At 36.2% G+C, this 13,954-nt stretch overlaps 1 protein-coding gene across 1 annotated transcript; it reads right to left on the bottom strand.

Moving 5' to 3' along the window:
• Nucleotides 1-6,586: 6,586 nt before the first annotated feature.
• On the bottom strand, nt 6,587-7,735 carry LOC145130895 (uncharacterized). The gene is made up of 3 exons (XM_079065649.1): nt 7,475-7,735; nt 6,918-7,294; nt 6,587-6,827 (listed from the first exon to the last, which is right to left on the bottom strand). The coding sequence occupies exons 1-3, from the start codon at nt 7,733-7,735 to the stop codon at nt 6,587-6,589; spliced, it is 879 nt and encodes a 292-aa protein (XP_078921775.1).
• Between the last annotated feature and the right edge of the window lie 6,219 nt (nt 7,736-13,954).

The raw sequence follows: 13,954 nt of genomic DNA, 5'->3' as shown, positions 1-13,954 counted from the left end.
TCTACAAGTTGAAGATAAATAATAAATTAACAAGTAAAAAAGATTAATCACCCTTCGGAATTTTGAGCAATTGCATTCGATTATGGGTTGCTAAGTCAGATACATGACTTGTCAAAATTCAAGATTCAACGCTTGTTCTTTTCCAATTATTTGATTTAATATTGCTTCATGCATTCAAGTTGTAAGTTTTGCAATTTGAAAGAAAAATTCTTAGGGGATGTCAACGTTGAAAGAGTCCCAAGTTGCTTCTTTTTAAGTTCTATATTTAGGGTCTTTGGGATGTTGGAAAATAATCCATCAATATAGCCTTTGGATTATCTTGTAAATTACATGAATAATCATTGTGGTCTAGAAATTGAGATAGTTTAGTATTTAACTTTTCTTTAACATAGAATATTGATGTTTTGGGATAATATCACTTTAGCACATGAAACTTTTTATATTTGGCTAATTTGGTCATTAAAGTTTTTTTTGGTACATTAGATCACTAAACTCTATTTTTGCCTTTTAATTACACCATTATCTAAAAAATTAGAAGGTTTACCGGTTACAATGTTTATGTGGCACGCTGATGTGTCCAATAAGCTTACGTGGGATGTTGATGTGTCGAAGAAGTCGAGTTGTCGAACAAGCCTTATTAATTGAAACCCTCAATCGGACCTTCATTTAAGTGTTTCTTACCCTTTTATGAAAAGTCAAATCCTTTGCACCGACTCTTTCCGTCCTCAAGAGCAATGTCTTCGAGCTCATCCACTTCAAGGAATCAGCTACAAGTGACTCGTGTTCAGTCGCGAGAAGGGGTAAAGCTTTGTGATTGTGGCGTTCCAGCTAAAGAACGAACGTGTTGGAAGATAATAAACCATGGGAGGCGTTTCTGGAATTGTCAAAACATTTTGGTAGGTCCCGATAATCCTGATCTTGATAACTTAGTATTTTAGGGTTTGTTGTGGTGTTTCTTCGTGTAAAGACGATCATGGTCGATTTGTATTTTGTAATAAATAAAATAAAAATAAAATAAAAAAAACCTAATTTTATTTTGTTCTTGACGATTATTTGTGATTGTGAATCAAACCCATTTCGTTAGTACATTAAAGGTAGTTGATTTTCTTAATCTTTAATTACTATCCAAATCAAAGCATTTTCATTTATTGATGCATTGGCTTTTTACAGACTAGGTTGAAGAAATGTAGCTTCTTTGAATGGAAAGACGAAGAACATGAAGAAGGGTACTACAAAAACCTTCTATATTCTCTGAAGCAAAAACTGGATGCTAAAGAGGATCTGTCTGAGATGAACAATTTGAGGAGAAGGATTGTTGAAGTGGAGTTCCTGCTGTCACAGGAGCAGTATAAGGTGGAAAAGAGTGAGAAAGAAGTTTATGATGCAAGGAAGGCAATAGGCAGGTACAGGATGATAGTTGCCTTGTTGTTTGCTTGCTTGGTCTTTTGTGTTTTGAAGTTAGGGGGTGATTGTACTTAGTTAGGGTGGTTGTTGTAAGCTTTTGTATTTTTGTAAAGGCAGACTAGAAAGTCAGTAATGATGGGCATTTTGTATGTTTTGAAGCTGCTTTTAGTTACAAGTTGGGGCTATCAACCTTGATGTGTTGATGTTATATGTCACACCCCCGAACCAGACAGCAGAAACGTCCGGGGGCTCGTGTGACTAACAATTAAATTATCATCAATGAATATACATGAAACATAACACATTCATCACCAACATTACATATAACAACCATCATTGTTCACATCAAGTACATTGTTATAAATCATATAGGTTCAAAGTATTAATAGTACGTTGAGTGATGTTACACAAAATAAATCCATACATACTTGAAAATCTTCCTGCTTAACGATTACCTGAGAATGCAAGTTATTTTGAAAACGGTCAACATATATAATGTTGGTGAGTTCATAAGTATGTTTGGATAAAAGTCTTTGTATCTTTTGTAAAACCCAGAAAATCCGATATTTTCTATAAAGTGTCTGAAAATGATGTGAAAATCAAGTATAGATGCATGTGTGAATTTCATAGTAGTAACATATATGAATGTAGTTTAAATTTCTTTGTAATGTAAGTAAGTGATAATTGAATATTAATATTTCCCCAGAAAATCTGATATTTCTGATTTATAATAATGTCGAGGTTCTTGTATCGTTAAATAAGTTGTTTTGTACTGACACAATCGAAGGGTTAATCTCCGAAGTGTTAAATTTGGTGTTGGATCTCTATATGAGTCGTTATAACCATACATGATAATGACTAGGTTGCCTGTCTTGGCATTTTTCCAAATGCCGGTATTTGCTCAAGGTTTTGTCGCCCTAGACTGGCCTAGTCTAGCTGTAGCGAACAGCTAAGGCGTGAGGGGTCACCCCGTATAGATCTATACACAAACTCCCGCTCTCCCTCCAGGAAACTCTGGTTATAACTACAGGCTACGATTGTACACTCAAAGGTGACAACCGACACGTCTCACTAGATTCTCAACCTTTTGTACTATGTTTAATGTTTACGTGTACGTTGTATGTTATCAAATCCAAAGTTACATATATAAGTATACGAAGTTCAATAATTATGTAAAGGTATAGTTACGATCTACTAAGCATGTGAATTTCAGTCCAAGCCCAATTAGCATGTAAACGGACCACAAAGGCCCAATAACATGTAAGAGGGTAATTTGGGCCAAATAGGCATGTAAATGGACCACAAAGGCCCAACAAACATGTGACCCATAACTCAGGCCCAAATTAATATGTAAATGGGTCGCAAGGCCCAATAAACATGTCATGGAAAATATTGGACTCAATATACACTTGAATGGGCCCTTAAGGCCCATTGGCCACGTAACATGAATATTAGGCCCAATAAAATTATTATCGATGTATTTCGTCCATTCGTTATTGTTTCGTTGTTTATTTTAGCTCGAGGTTTACCAAATTGATTATAAAAAGTCTCCTTTTTGTAAAACAACGTTTTTGGTCAAAACGCTTCAAATTTTCAATTAAGGCCCAAAGTTTTGTAAAAATGACACTTTAGTCCATAATTTATAAAAATTTGTAATTTTGTCCCAAATGTCTAGAAATTCACGGATTTAGTCCAAAAAATATATATATTTTGACATTTATGGCCCAGTTTTGCAGAAAAGTGCATTTTCATCCCCTTGTTTGTAAAATTGACACTTTCGGCCCAATTTTGATAAAAGTTACATTTTTGGTCCAATTTAGAAATAAATGTTATTTTCACCCCTAAATTTGGTTTATTTACATTTATGGCTCAAACTTTGGTCAAATAACATTTTTAATCCCAAAACTTCCATTTTTCGCAATTTTGGGCCCAAAACCGTGAGGCCCAAATATTTGGTCCATTAAGCTAAAATTTACATTTTGGGCCCTTTGGAAAGCATGTTTATCATAAAAAACCATTTTTATACAAGTAGGACCTGTTTGGTCCTTTAAAAACCGTAAATGTCACTTTTTGCCCTTATCTTTTGTTTTCTTGACGATTTTGACCCTTAACAAGGTTTTTGCTCTAAATTTTTATATCTTAAACATATAAACGCTTTTAACTTGATAATATAATGTATAAAGTGTCTTAGTTCATGGATCTTTACTCAATGTTACTTAAGATGTCGAGATTTGTTAAGATCTAACATATTTTTACAAAATAAACTAAGAAATCACACAAGACATGCATATAACACATAGATCTACACATTTTACTTGCATTCTCCCCCAAAAATCATATAAAACCGAAAACAAGGGGGTATGAACTCACATTTGCTTTGATGTTTCGGTTTTGAAGAAGAGATGGAGAGATTTTTGGTCCTAGCAACACCTTGAAGTAGTTTTCGAGCTTATGAAGTTTCTAAGGTGTGATCATGGAATAAAGCTATGTAAGAAGGAGTTTTTCATGTTAAAATGAAAGGAGATGTTTGTGTTTAATAATAACTTACCAAAGATTGGAAATACTTGATGAAGATCCTTAGAACCCTAGCAAAATTTCGAAATCTTGGAGGAAGAAGGATGATCTTTAAGAGTGTTTGGAGAGTGTTTGAAAATGAAGTATGTGTGTGTGTGTGGTCTTTGCTCTCGGCCGATGTAATAAGAAGAGAGAGGGTGAGATGAGTTTGCATGGAAACATGAGAAACAATTGCCTTGTTACATGGTGAATAATATGGAGGTGGCACCACCAAAGTCAACCCCCATTTCATTTCTTTTTTTTACTCATGGGCCGAGAATTACATTAAGAAGGAGAAGATGAATCATTTTGGCCCAATCTTGATCCTTACTCGAAATCATGAGGCCCATAAAGAAGTTTTCGGCCCATTGGGCCTTTAGGTAGTTCACGGCCCAAAATGGCATAAAAATGGATTTATGGCTTACTAGGTTTAATTGGGTTAGCTATGGCCCAATAAGGCCCATTAGGGTTAGAATGAATCATTCTAGGCCCAAATAGTCCAAAATGTTATAGATTTGTGAATTGGGTCCATTTAGAATCCAAATAGGGTTTCCAAGCCCAAAATAGTTGAATTTAATACTTATTGGTCCATTAGGCCCAATAAGGAAATTCTAGTCCAATATGGACTTAAACAGGGATTCCTAGGGTTTTCAGACTCTTTGTTGAACATGAAAGGTGAATTTAAATGAGCATTGAGTGATATTTACTTAGAGTATCTGTTTTACAATGGTTGGATGATTACACAGGAATAGAATTTCCTAGCTAAAATGCTAGTTGTGACATTGTAAGTTGGTAAGTCCTTAATGAAAGGGCATATGATAACTAATGTAAAAAAATATTAAAAGTCCCAATTGTAGGGCATTTTGTATAATCAGATGTTGATGTTATTGAAAATGTTGATGTTATTGAAACATATGCGTGGCCTGTATTCCCAACAATTATATTTAATTAAATTGGTTGTTGTGCATGTTATTATATTGGGAACAAATTAGAAAGTGGTCCATGTAGAAGTACACAATATGTATGGGGACCATTTGTAGTTAATAGTCAGTGGTTGTTTTTATAATGGAAAAATGGGACCTTTGAACCCATTATAGAACCATATCTGGGACCATATAACACATTCACATGCATGCACATTATTCCAAATTTTTCCATACAGAAATATTCAAAGTCATATGTCATGAGTTTACTTAAAAAGGCAACATACTTTCATAAGTGAGTAAAATATCATTTCATGTCAACGGTTTACTTAAAAAGGCAACATACATTCATTAGTGACCAAAAATACCCTTTTATGTCATGAGTTAACTTAAAAAGGCACCATGCATACATAAATGACCAAAATACCCTTTTTTGTCATGAGTTAACTTAAAAAGGCACCATGCATATGTAAATGACCAAAATACCCTTTTATGTCATGAGTGAACTTAAAAAGGCACCATGCATACATAAATGACCAAAATACCCTTTTATGTCATGAGTGAACTTAAAAAGGCACCATGCATACATAAATAACCAAAATACCCTTTTATGTCATGAGTGAACTTAAAAAGGCACCATGCATACATAAATGACCAAAATACCCTTTTATGTCATGAGTGAACTTAAAAAGGCACCATGCATACATAAATGACCAAAATACCCTTTTATGTCATGAGTGAACTTAAAAAGGCACCATGCATACATAAATGATCACATCACATGTATTGAAATACACATACTTTAAATCCAAATTACCATCATCCTAATACGTAAAGTTTAAATCCAAATTACCATCATCCTAACACACATACTTTAAATCCAAATAACACAAAGGAAAAATCAACACTAATCAATTAGAAGAGCTTTTCCCTTAGAATTTTCTGGATCATCAACACCACCAATTCTCTTACCTAATTTCAGCTTCAAGATTCTCTCTGACTTTCTTCTCCTTATCCTCTTCAAAATCTCTGAAATTGGTCTAACCCTTACCTGCTGAACCTAGATAATAGGAACAACCTCTTGAATTTGAACATTATCAACAACTTGGACATTAGGAATAACCTCATCATCTTGAACATTACCACCCTCCTCAGCTTCCTTGCCCACAACAGTCTCCTCACCCACAACACCCTCATCACCTTCATAACTTCTAGGTGGAGTAACTTGTATAGACTGAATAAAATCCCCTGCATTACTGGATTCAACATCAGTAGGAGTAACTTGCATATCATTTTGAGTAGTATCCATATCAATTAGAGTCTTTTCAACCTCTTCATGTTGTTATGGTTCACTTGTACTACCCTATATGGCATGATATAATTATGTTAGTGGCAAATCATATGTAAATAAATTTAAATTTTAAATGGTTTTACCTGTCCTGCATTTTGCTTCACACAAAATTTTTGTTTCTTCTGTTTCTTCACATTTAACTTTTGGGGCCTTCTCTATGGACAAGTGGCCTTGTTGTGACCTATCTCCTTGCATATACTACATCTAATTTTCTTTCCAGCCTTAGAAACCATGTGTGTTCATGTATTCTCTGTAGTGGATTTCTTCCTCTTAGTAGTTGGCCTACCAGGCATCCTTCTCCTAATAGGAGGCAATGGTGGAGTATAATTTGTCTCTGGCCACATGTCACTGCCATTCATGGGGGCAATTCTGTAATTGTATTCCTTCCTAAAGTGGTGGTGCTAAACATGTTGTTTACATAGGCTTCTACATCCCTATTAAGATAGGATATGCTAGCTACAGAATGAGCACATCCATATCCATTCAATTGCCACAACCTACATGCATATGTTTTCCTTTTTAAGTCCACCTCATATGCATCTGTTGCCCCCTTTACCTCAAACTGGTTTAATCCACTAGGTAGTAACTGATAATGTCTTTGAATTTTTTTAAGCAAATTCACCTTATGCCTTATCTATGGACAAATATGATTTCCCCATTGTTGTCCCTTTAATTTCATGTTGTACATTATGTCCATCATGTATAATCTTAACTCCTCTAACATGGTTATTATGGGCTTCTTCATGACATCTACTATTACAACATTAAAACTTTCAGAGAAGCCATTTTCAACTGCATCACAACACCTTTCAGCTTGAAAGAAAGCTCTTGACCATGTTTTAGGATCTTTCTCCATGAGATATTGATGGGCATCTGGGTTCAATGTCTCAATTTCCTTCATCATAACTTTAAAAGCATGCTCAGTTGTGGCTTTAGATGCTATCCAAAACAAGGTATGATATATGGCACCAGTGAATCTCTTCTGCAAATTCTGGCAAATATGTGTAGCACACTGTCTGTGCTCTACATATGGAAGCAACTCTTTAACAGCCTCAATCAAACCCTATATTAATAAAAAGGTTTAAATCAGATAGTATAAAATAAATATAAATGAATTACTATGTAAAATACTAACCTTATGTTGGTCTGACATTAAACTGAAGTCATTGCCTAAATTCAAGTTTAGATCATCAATGAGAAGCTCTAAAAAACACTTCCAATTCTGCTTGTTCTACACACTAACCACTGCCCAAGCAATAGGATATATCTTGTCATTTACATCCCTCCCAATAGCACAAAGCAATTCCCCCTTACAAACACCTTTAAGAAAACATCCATCAAGACCTATTATCCTTTTACACCCTTCAATCCAACCTTGTTTAACTCCTTGAAAACAAACATAGAACTTGCTAAAATATTTCTTTCCATTTAGACCATCCTCCACATCTAGTTTCACAGTTGACCCATGATTTGTCCTTAAAATCTCATGACCATAGCTTACCATAATGTTCAACAAGGCTACCTTCAACAAGATTCAGTGCATACTTCTTTGCTCTCCTACATTGGCCCATACTAACTTGGATACCAAACTTGGTCATTACCTTTACCCAAAGCTTCCATACACTCATTTTCTGACTTTATACAATCTCTTTGGTATAGTGACTCCCAATCCATGCATATGTCACCAATGATCCAAACTTGAAGTTCCTAGCACAATTATGATCAGCTTTTAGTGACTTGATTTGGATACTCTCTTCATCACTCATCCAAGAAGCCCATAATCTAAATGTGCAAGCACCCTTGCTACACCTCACCAAAAGTCTTTTCTTATCATTTTTTTTTCAAAACACAGTTGATATCCATTAGCCACAACATAGTTGCACAACATTGATTTTACTTGCCCTGGGCCCTTAAATCTCATTCCTAGAATTGGTTTTTGTTTTTTCTAGTGTAATAACTCATTAAATATGGAATGAGTTTGGATGTTAGGTTCAACTTCTCTCCCATTATCATCATCTACAATGTTGTTATCCTCCTCCTCATCAACACATAACTTACTCAAGAAAGGATCATTTGATGTCCTATTCATATGCACTACATCCTTATTAAATTCAAAGGCAACATTCCTAAGTTCATCTATGTTATCTTCATTTTCACCATCAATAGAAGACTCATGTTCATCATCATTATTATCTTCATCATCAAACCACCCATAAACACCAACCCCAATATGATCCACATAAACCGAAATTACACCATCTGTTCCATAAGCATCAAAAATAAAAGCAGCATATTCCACATCATCTGAAATGGGACTAAGCTCTTCCATCAGGGAATTGCCTGGTTCACAGTAGTAAAACTTTTTACACTCTTCATGCATGAAATGTTTGCAGAAGGTCACAAACTCAGAATAATTCATAGAAGAAAAGTCGACATCAATGAACATGGTTTTCACATCACCAGTGTAAGAGAAAGGATTTCGATTAAATACCCCTTGGTAGTTGAGTTCCACCATCGCAAATCTCTATTAGGTTCCGATTGTGCCATTGCTGCAACTTCTTTGGTTCTTCAGCTCGATCACAGAAATGTTTCACAAACCCTAAATCAGTTTCTTTTACAGCTGAATAATGAAGACGAGTGAAATTTGATAGCTGAAGATGAAAGGCTTTAAGATTTGTATATCATTTATTGAAGTGGCATATCTCACGTGGCATCGGCTTAGCCAAAAAATATATATTAATTGACATATATAAAATGTCAACCACGAAACCGTTTAAAAGTATGGAAAATGACTAAATTAATAGGTCATATACGAGTTTAATGGTCTAATGTACCAAAAAGAACTTTAATGACCAAATTAGCCAAATGTAAAAAGTTTCATGTGCTACAGTGACATTAGGTGTCTAAGCCATAACTCTATTTGGTATGTACTTGACCCGGTTGTAGCATGGTCCTTTTGGGTTGCCTTCACCAGAGCAACTTGACTGGATGAATAATGGAGAAAGAGGTTATTATGGTTTATTAATATATTATATGAATAATATATTAAAGGAGAAATCATATTATTTAATTAACATTGGTCAATAATTAACTTAGAATTATTTTTGTGGTCAAAAGAGGTTAATTGAATTAAAGGGACTGAACTTGTAATTATTGGATAATTGCAAGATGGGCTGAGGAACCCTTGGAAAGGGGTTGGACGAAATCCTTATTGATAGCCCATAATATTTCGTCCAAGGAGGGATTCTAGAAGATTCTTATGGGCTGCTTAGAGCCTAAGCAACCGGATGAGGACTTTGACTAAAACCCTAATTCCTCACCTATATAAAGGGTCCCTAGGCTTCATATTTTCGGCTAAACTAACCCTAAAGGATTCCTTGGAGCCGAAAATTACCTTCCCCTCTCTCTCTCTTGCATTCTCCAACTGCTTTGGTGTTTGTGATCTATTAGAGGCACAACATTTGAGGTGCTAAGGTTCTCAAAAGCTTAAGATCTTCAAGCTACAATCAAAGGTAACTTTCTAACTTGTTTATTAGACATGGTTTTCAATTTTATTGTATGCTAGACTAGGGTTTGCAAGTCTTGGACAATTGTTGCATGTACAAATAGAAAAACTAGATCCAAGCATTAGGGTTTGCATGAACACCATAGGAATGTTGTTTTGCTCATAACCCAACAATGGTATCAGAGCCTAGATCGTTTCTCTTTTGTATTTGATGCATAGCTAATTTGCTTAAGCTCAAAAGTCGAAAAATCAAGCCTCTTACTGATGGACTCGTCGAGTCACCAGATGAACTCGACGAGTCAGGGCTACTCGACGAGTCCAGTTCTGTGACTCGGCGAGTCGGCTCGTCTGGTGGCTGATTTTTCAGGATTTTGACTAAAATTGAATTGGGATAATTACCAAAAACGATTTTGACAGATAAAACTCGATTTTTTCAATATAGTATTGATTATCCTAATTCAATTGAAGGATAATTGTCATAATATTAAGATAATTACTTGTTTTATAAGATAAAATTGATTATTTGTATTTTTGATTTGAATTATCTAGTCAAGAAAATAGATTAGGTCAAATTATGTGATAAATATTAATTATATGATTAATTAATTATTTTCTAATTTAATCTAAAAGATGTTTTGAAAAGTTTCAAAACTTGCCCTCAAGTTATGGAATTTAAGCTTTTTTGATTAATACTTTTAATTTTGAAATAATTAAATTCTAAACCCTAGAGTTTTAAAAGTTAAAATTCAACCCTTATACTATTATAATATTAAAAGATTAATATATATATATATATATATATATATATATATATATATATATATATAAGATAAAGCTAGTCTTACCGTTAGTAGACCTAATTCACGAAGCCGATATATAAGGGGGGTATAAGGTTGTTGTCTATAAAATGGCAGTTTAATGGTGTCCACTCTCACCCACCACTTCCTTGATTGGTGGAGGGTCGTTAGCCGAACGAGTAGGATAGGGCAACCAATTCCTCATTAATAAGTATAATGATTATATAAAGTAACAAAATGTTTTTATAAATTCTCAATCTTAGTTACTTCAGGAAAAATATGAAAATGTATGCTATTCCATGAAATTACACTTTGCACCTTGCCAAGTTGTTAGTGGAGCATGTGTGGTTAACCGGCACACTAATTTGGGACTCGCAAAGGTGGTAAAGGGTAGCTTGATGTTTCTCATAAATCAATGGAACGTGTGTGGCTAACCGGCACATTGATTAGGTGGTAAATGACATTGAGAGTACCAAGTACATTTGCATGGTTATTCACACCTTGTTTGTGATCCTCAGTATCCCAGTCACAAACTTGAAGGGCATAATCGAGATTTAAACATGCCATTGAAAAGTTCAATGAATCTCAAAAGAATCTAGGAATTTCAATTCATTTAAAACTTAAAGTCCTTTTCGTTTTTCATGGCGGAAATTGGTAAATCGCCATTTACCTACCTTCATATTATTTGCAATTAGATTACGGCATCCCTCTTCTGAATTGTAAATAATCATGTTGGGTCCTAGCCCTAATTTCTCATTTGGGTGTTTAATTGGGGATTATTGTCTAATCTAAACTGTGTTCCTTTTCTATTTCAGATGTCTACTCAAAACAACAACACTTCTGGCTCGACCCCTTCTGGCTCATTCTCACTCATGAACTTGTGTGGGAGGGTGATATTTGATGGGACCAATTTCAATGATTGGATCCGAAACATCCGCATGGTCACCCGCTACGAGGACAAAGAGTATGTCCTCGAAAAGGAGCTGAAAGAGGTCAATGTCAACATTGCTACTCCTGAAGAAATTGCTACTTACGAAACTCATGAGCGAGATTCTACGAAGGTTCATTGCATCATGCTCGCAACAATGACTGCTGAACTCCAAAAGTCCTACGAGGACTACTATCCCTACGAGATGCACCAAGATTTGATGGAAAGTTACCATCAAAGTGCCAGGCAGGAGAGGTATGAGATCATCGCCTCGATGATCACAACCAAAAATGAAGGATGGAGAGTTCATCATGGCCCACTTACAGAAAATGCCGAGATTCGTGGACCGCTTGCTGAAGCTGAATGTCAACTTCGATGAGGAGCTGGCCATAGATATCATTCTTCACGCGTTGCCTCCTTGTTACGACCAGTTCCGTATGACCTATCATATGAACAAGGAGGAGGTCACTCTGAGCAAGCTTCAACGCCTACTAAGGACTGCTGAGAGTAGTCTTAAAGGCAAATCTATTTCATCTACTCCTACTACTGCTTCCCCTGTCTTGGGTATTGGGCAAGGGAAAGGAAAAAAGAGGAAGGCTCCTTCTAAGAGCCACAAGGGTAAACCCCACGATGGATCCTCTTTTAGTGGGACCAAAGTTGGTTCTGCTACCCCCTCTTCCAACCCAAAAGAAGCAGAGTGCTTCTACTGTCACGACAAAGGGCATTGGAAATGAAGCTGCCTGAAGTATCTGCAGGACATCAAGGATGGGAAGATAAAGCCATCCTTCGCAAGTATTTATACTATTCAATCTAACAACTCATCACATGCTATTTCTTGGGTCCTTGACACAGGATGTGGTTTTCACATTTGTTCTGATTTGCAGGATCTAAGAAGAAGTAGGGATGTGGAGCATGGGAAGATGAACCTGATCATGGGAAATAGGAAAGCATCGCCTGTCACCAAGATTGGAGTTTACTCTTTAGTGCTTAGTAGTGGGTTAGGTTTAGATTTGAATGATTGTTGCTACTCGTCAGAAATGGCGAGAAACATTATTTTTTTCATGGTTTGTACATACAAGGTTTCAGATTTTCGTTTAATAATGAAATTGGTTCTATTAATGCTTTCTTGAATGGTACTTTCTATTTTGAAGCATTGCCTTGTAATGGAGTATATGAAACTGTGAATGTTGTAGATAACTTACGAAATAATGTGTTGCACATTGATTCGTCCAATGGTTTGGACAAAGCATGCTTGTGGCATTGTCGTCTTGGACATGTCAAAAAGAAGCGCATAGCCCAACTCCCAAAGGATGGAGAGTTGGAGTCATTCGACCTCAAATCAGATGACACGTGTGAATCTTGTTTACTTGGAAAGATGACCAAGTCACCCTTCACTGGTACTTGTGAAAAGGGTGAGGGTTTATTGGATCTCATACATACGGATGTATATGGACCTTTTAGATCCACCACAAGGGATGTAAACCACTTCTATGCGACTTTTACTGATGATTATAGCAGATATGGGTATATCTACTTAATCAAACACAAGTCATAAACCTTTAAAAAGTTCAAAGAGTTTAAGCAAGAAGTGGAGAATCAACTGGGCAGGAAAATTAAGATGTTCCGATCCGATCGAGGAGGTGAGTACCTTAGTATTGAATTCCACGACTACCTCAAGGAATGCAGAATCGTTTTGCAATTGACGCCGCCTAGGACACTACAGTTGAATGGTGTGGCTGAGAGGCGCAATCGAACCTTGTTGGACATGGTTCGTTCCATGATGAGTCGAGCTTCGTTACCTATCTCATTATGGGGGTATACCTTAGAGATTGCCGCCCATATCCTTAATCTAGTCCCAACTAAGAAGGTTGCCAAAACACCTCACGAGATGTGGACAGGGAAAGTTCCCTTGTTAGCACATATCAAGGTTTGGGGTTGCGAGGCTTTCGTAAGACGAGAGACTCACGACAAGCTCGAGCCTCGTAGTGAGCAGTGTATTTTCATCGGCTATCCACAGAAGTCTTTTGGGTATCTCTTCTATAAACCGAGTAACAATGTTGTCTTCGTTGCGAGGAGAGGGGTTTTCCGAGAAAGAGAACTCATATGCCAAGAGGACAGTGGGAGGCAAATTGATCTTGAATAGCTTCAAGAATCAAGCGATGAAGGAACCTCTAACACTGGCACTCAACCCGAGGAGGAAACTCTTGTTGAACTGATTGACGAGTCCCTACCTCTTAGACGTTCCAGTAAAGTTAGTGTTCCACCTCAGTTTTATGGTTTCCATATTACTACTGAAGGTGATACGTTTATTAGCGATAGCACACTGATAAATTTGGATGAACCTAACAACTACAAGGAAGCCATGGCAGGCCCAAAGTCTACAAAATGGAAAGAGGCTATGGACAACGAGATTTAGTCCATGTATGACAATCAAGTTTGGAACTTGGTTGAAAATGTGCCAGGTCGTAAGACGGTCGGGTGCAAATGGATCTT

This window comes from Lactuca virosa, chromosome 8 (genome assembly GCF_052849685.1).
Source record: "Lactuca virosa cultivar CGN04683 chromosome 8, Lactuca_virosa_CGN04683_v6, whole genome shotgun sequence".
NCBI lineage: Eukaryota > Viridiplantae > Streptophyta > Magnoliopsida > Asterales > Asteraceae > Lactuca > Lactuca virosa.
The sequence above is the reverse complement of the archived record's forward strand: the minus strand, read 5'-3'. Positions and strand labels throughout refer to the sequence as shown.

Coding starts and splice junctions, on each gene's coding strand:
- LOC145130895 (XM_079065649.1), bottom strand. CDS start 7,735: ATGGTAAGCTATGGTCATGAGATTTTAAGGACAAATCATGGGTCAACT. Junction 7,295..7,474: donor ATCCTATTGCTTGGGCAGTG/GTTAGTGTGTAG, acceptor TTATTAATATAG/GGTTTGATTGAGGCTGTTAA. Junction 6,828..6,917: donor TTATACATGATGGACATAAT/GTACAACATGAA, acceptor AAAAATTCAAAG/ACATTATCAGTTACTACCTA.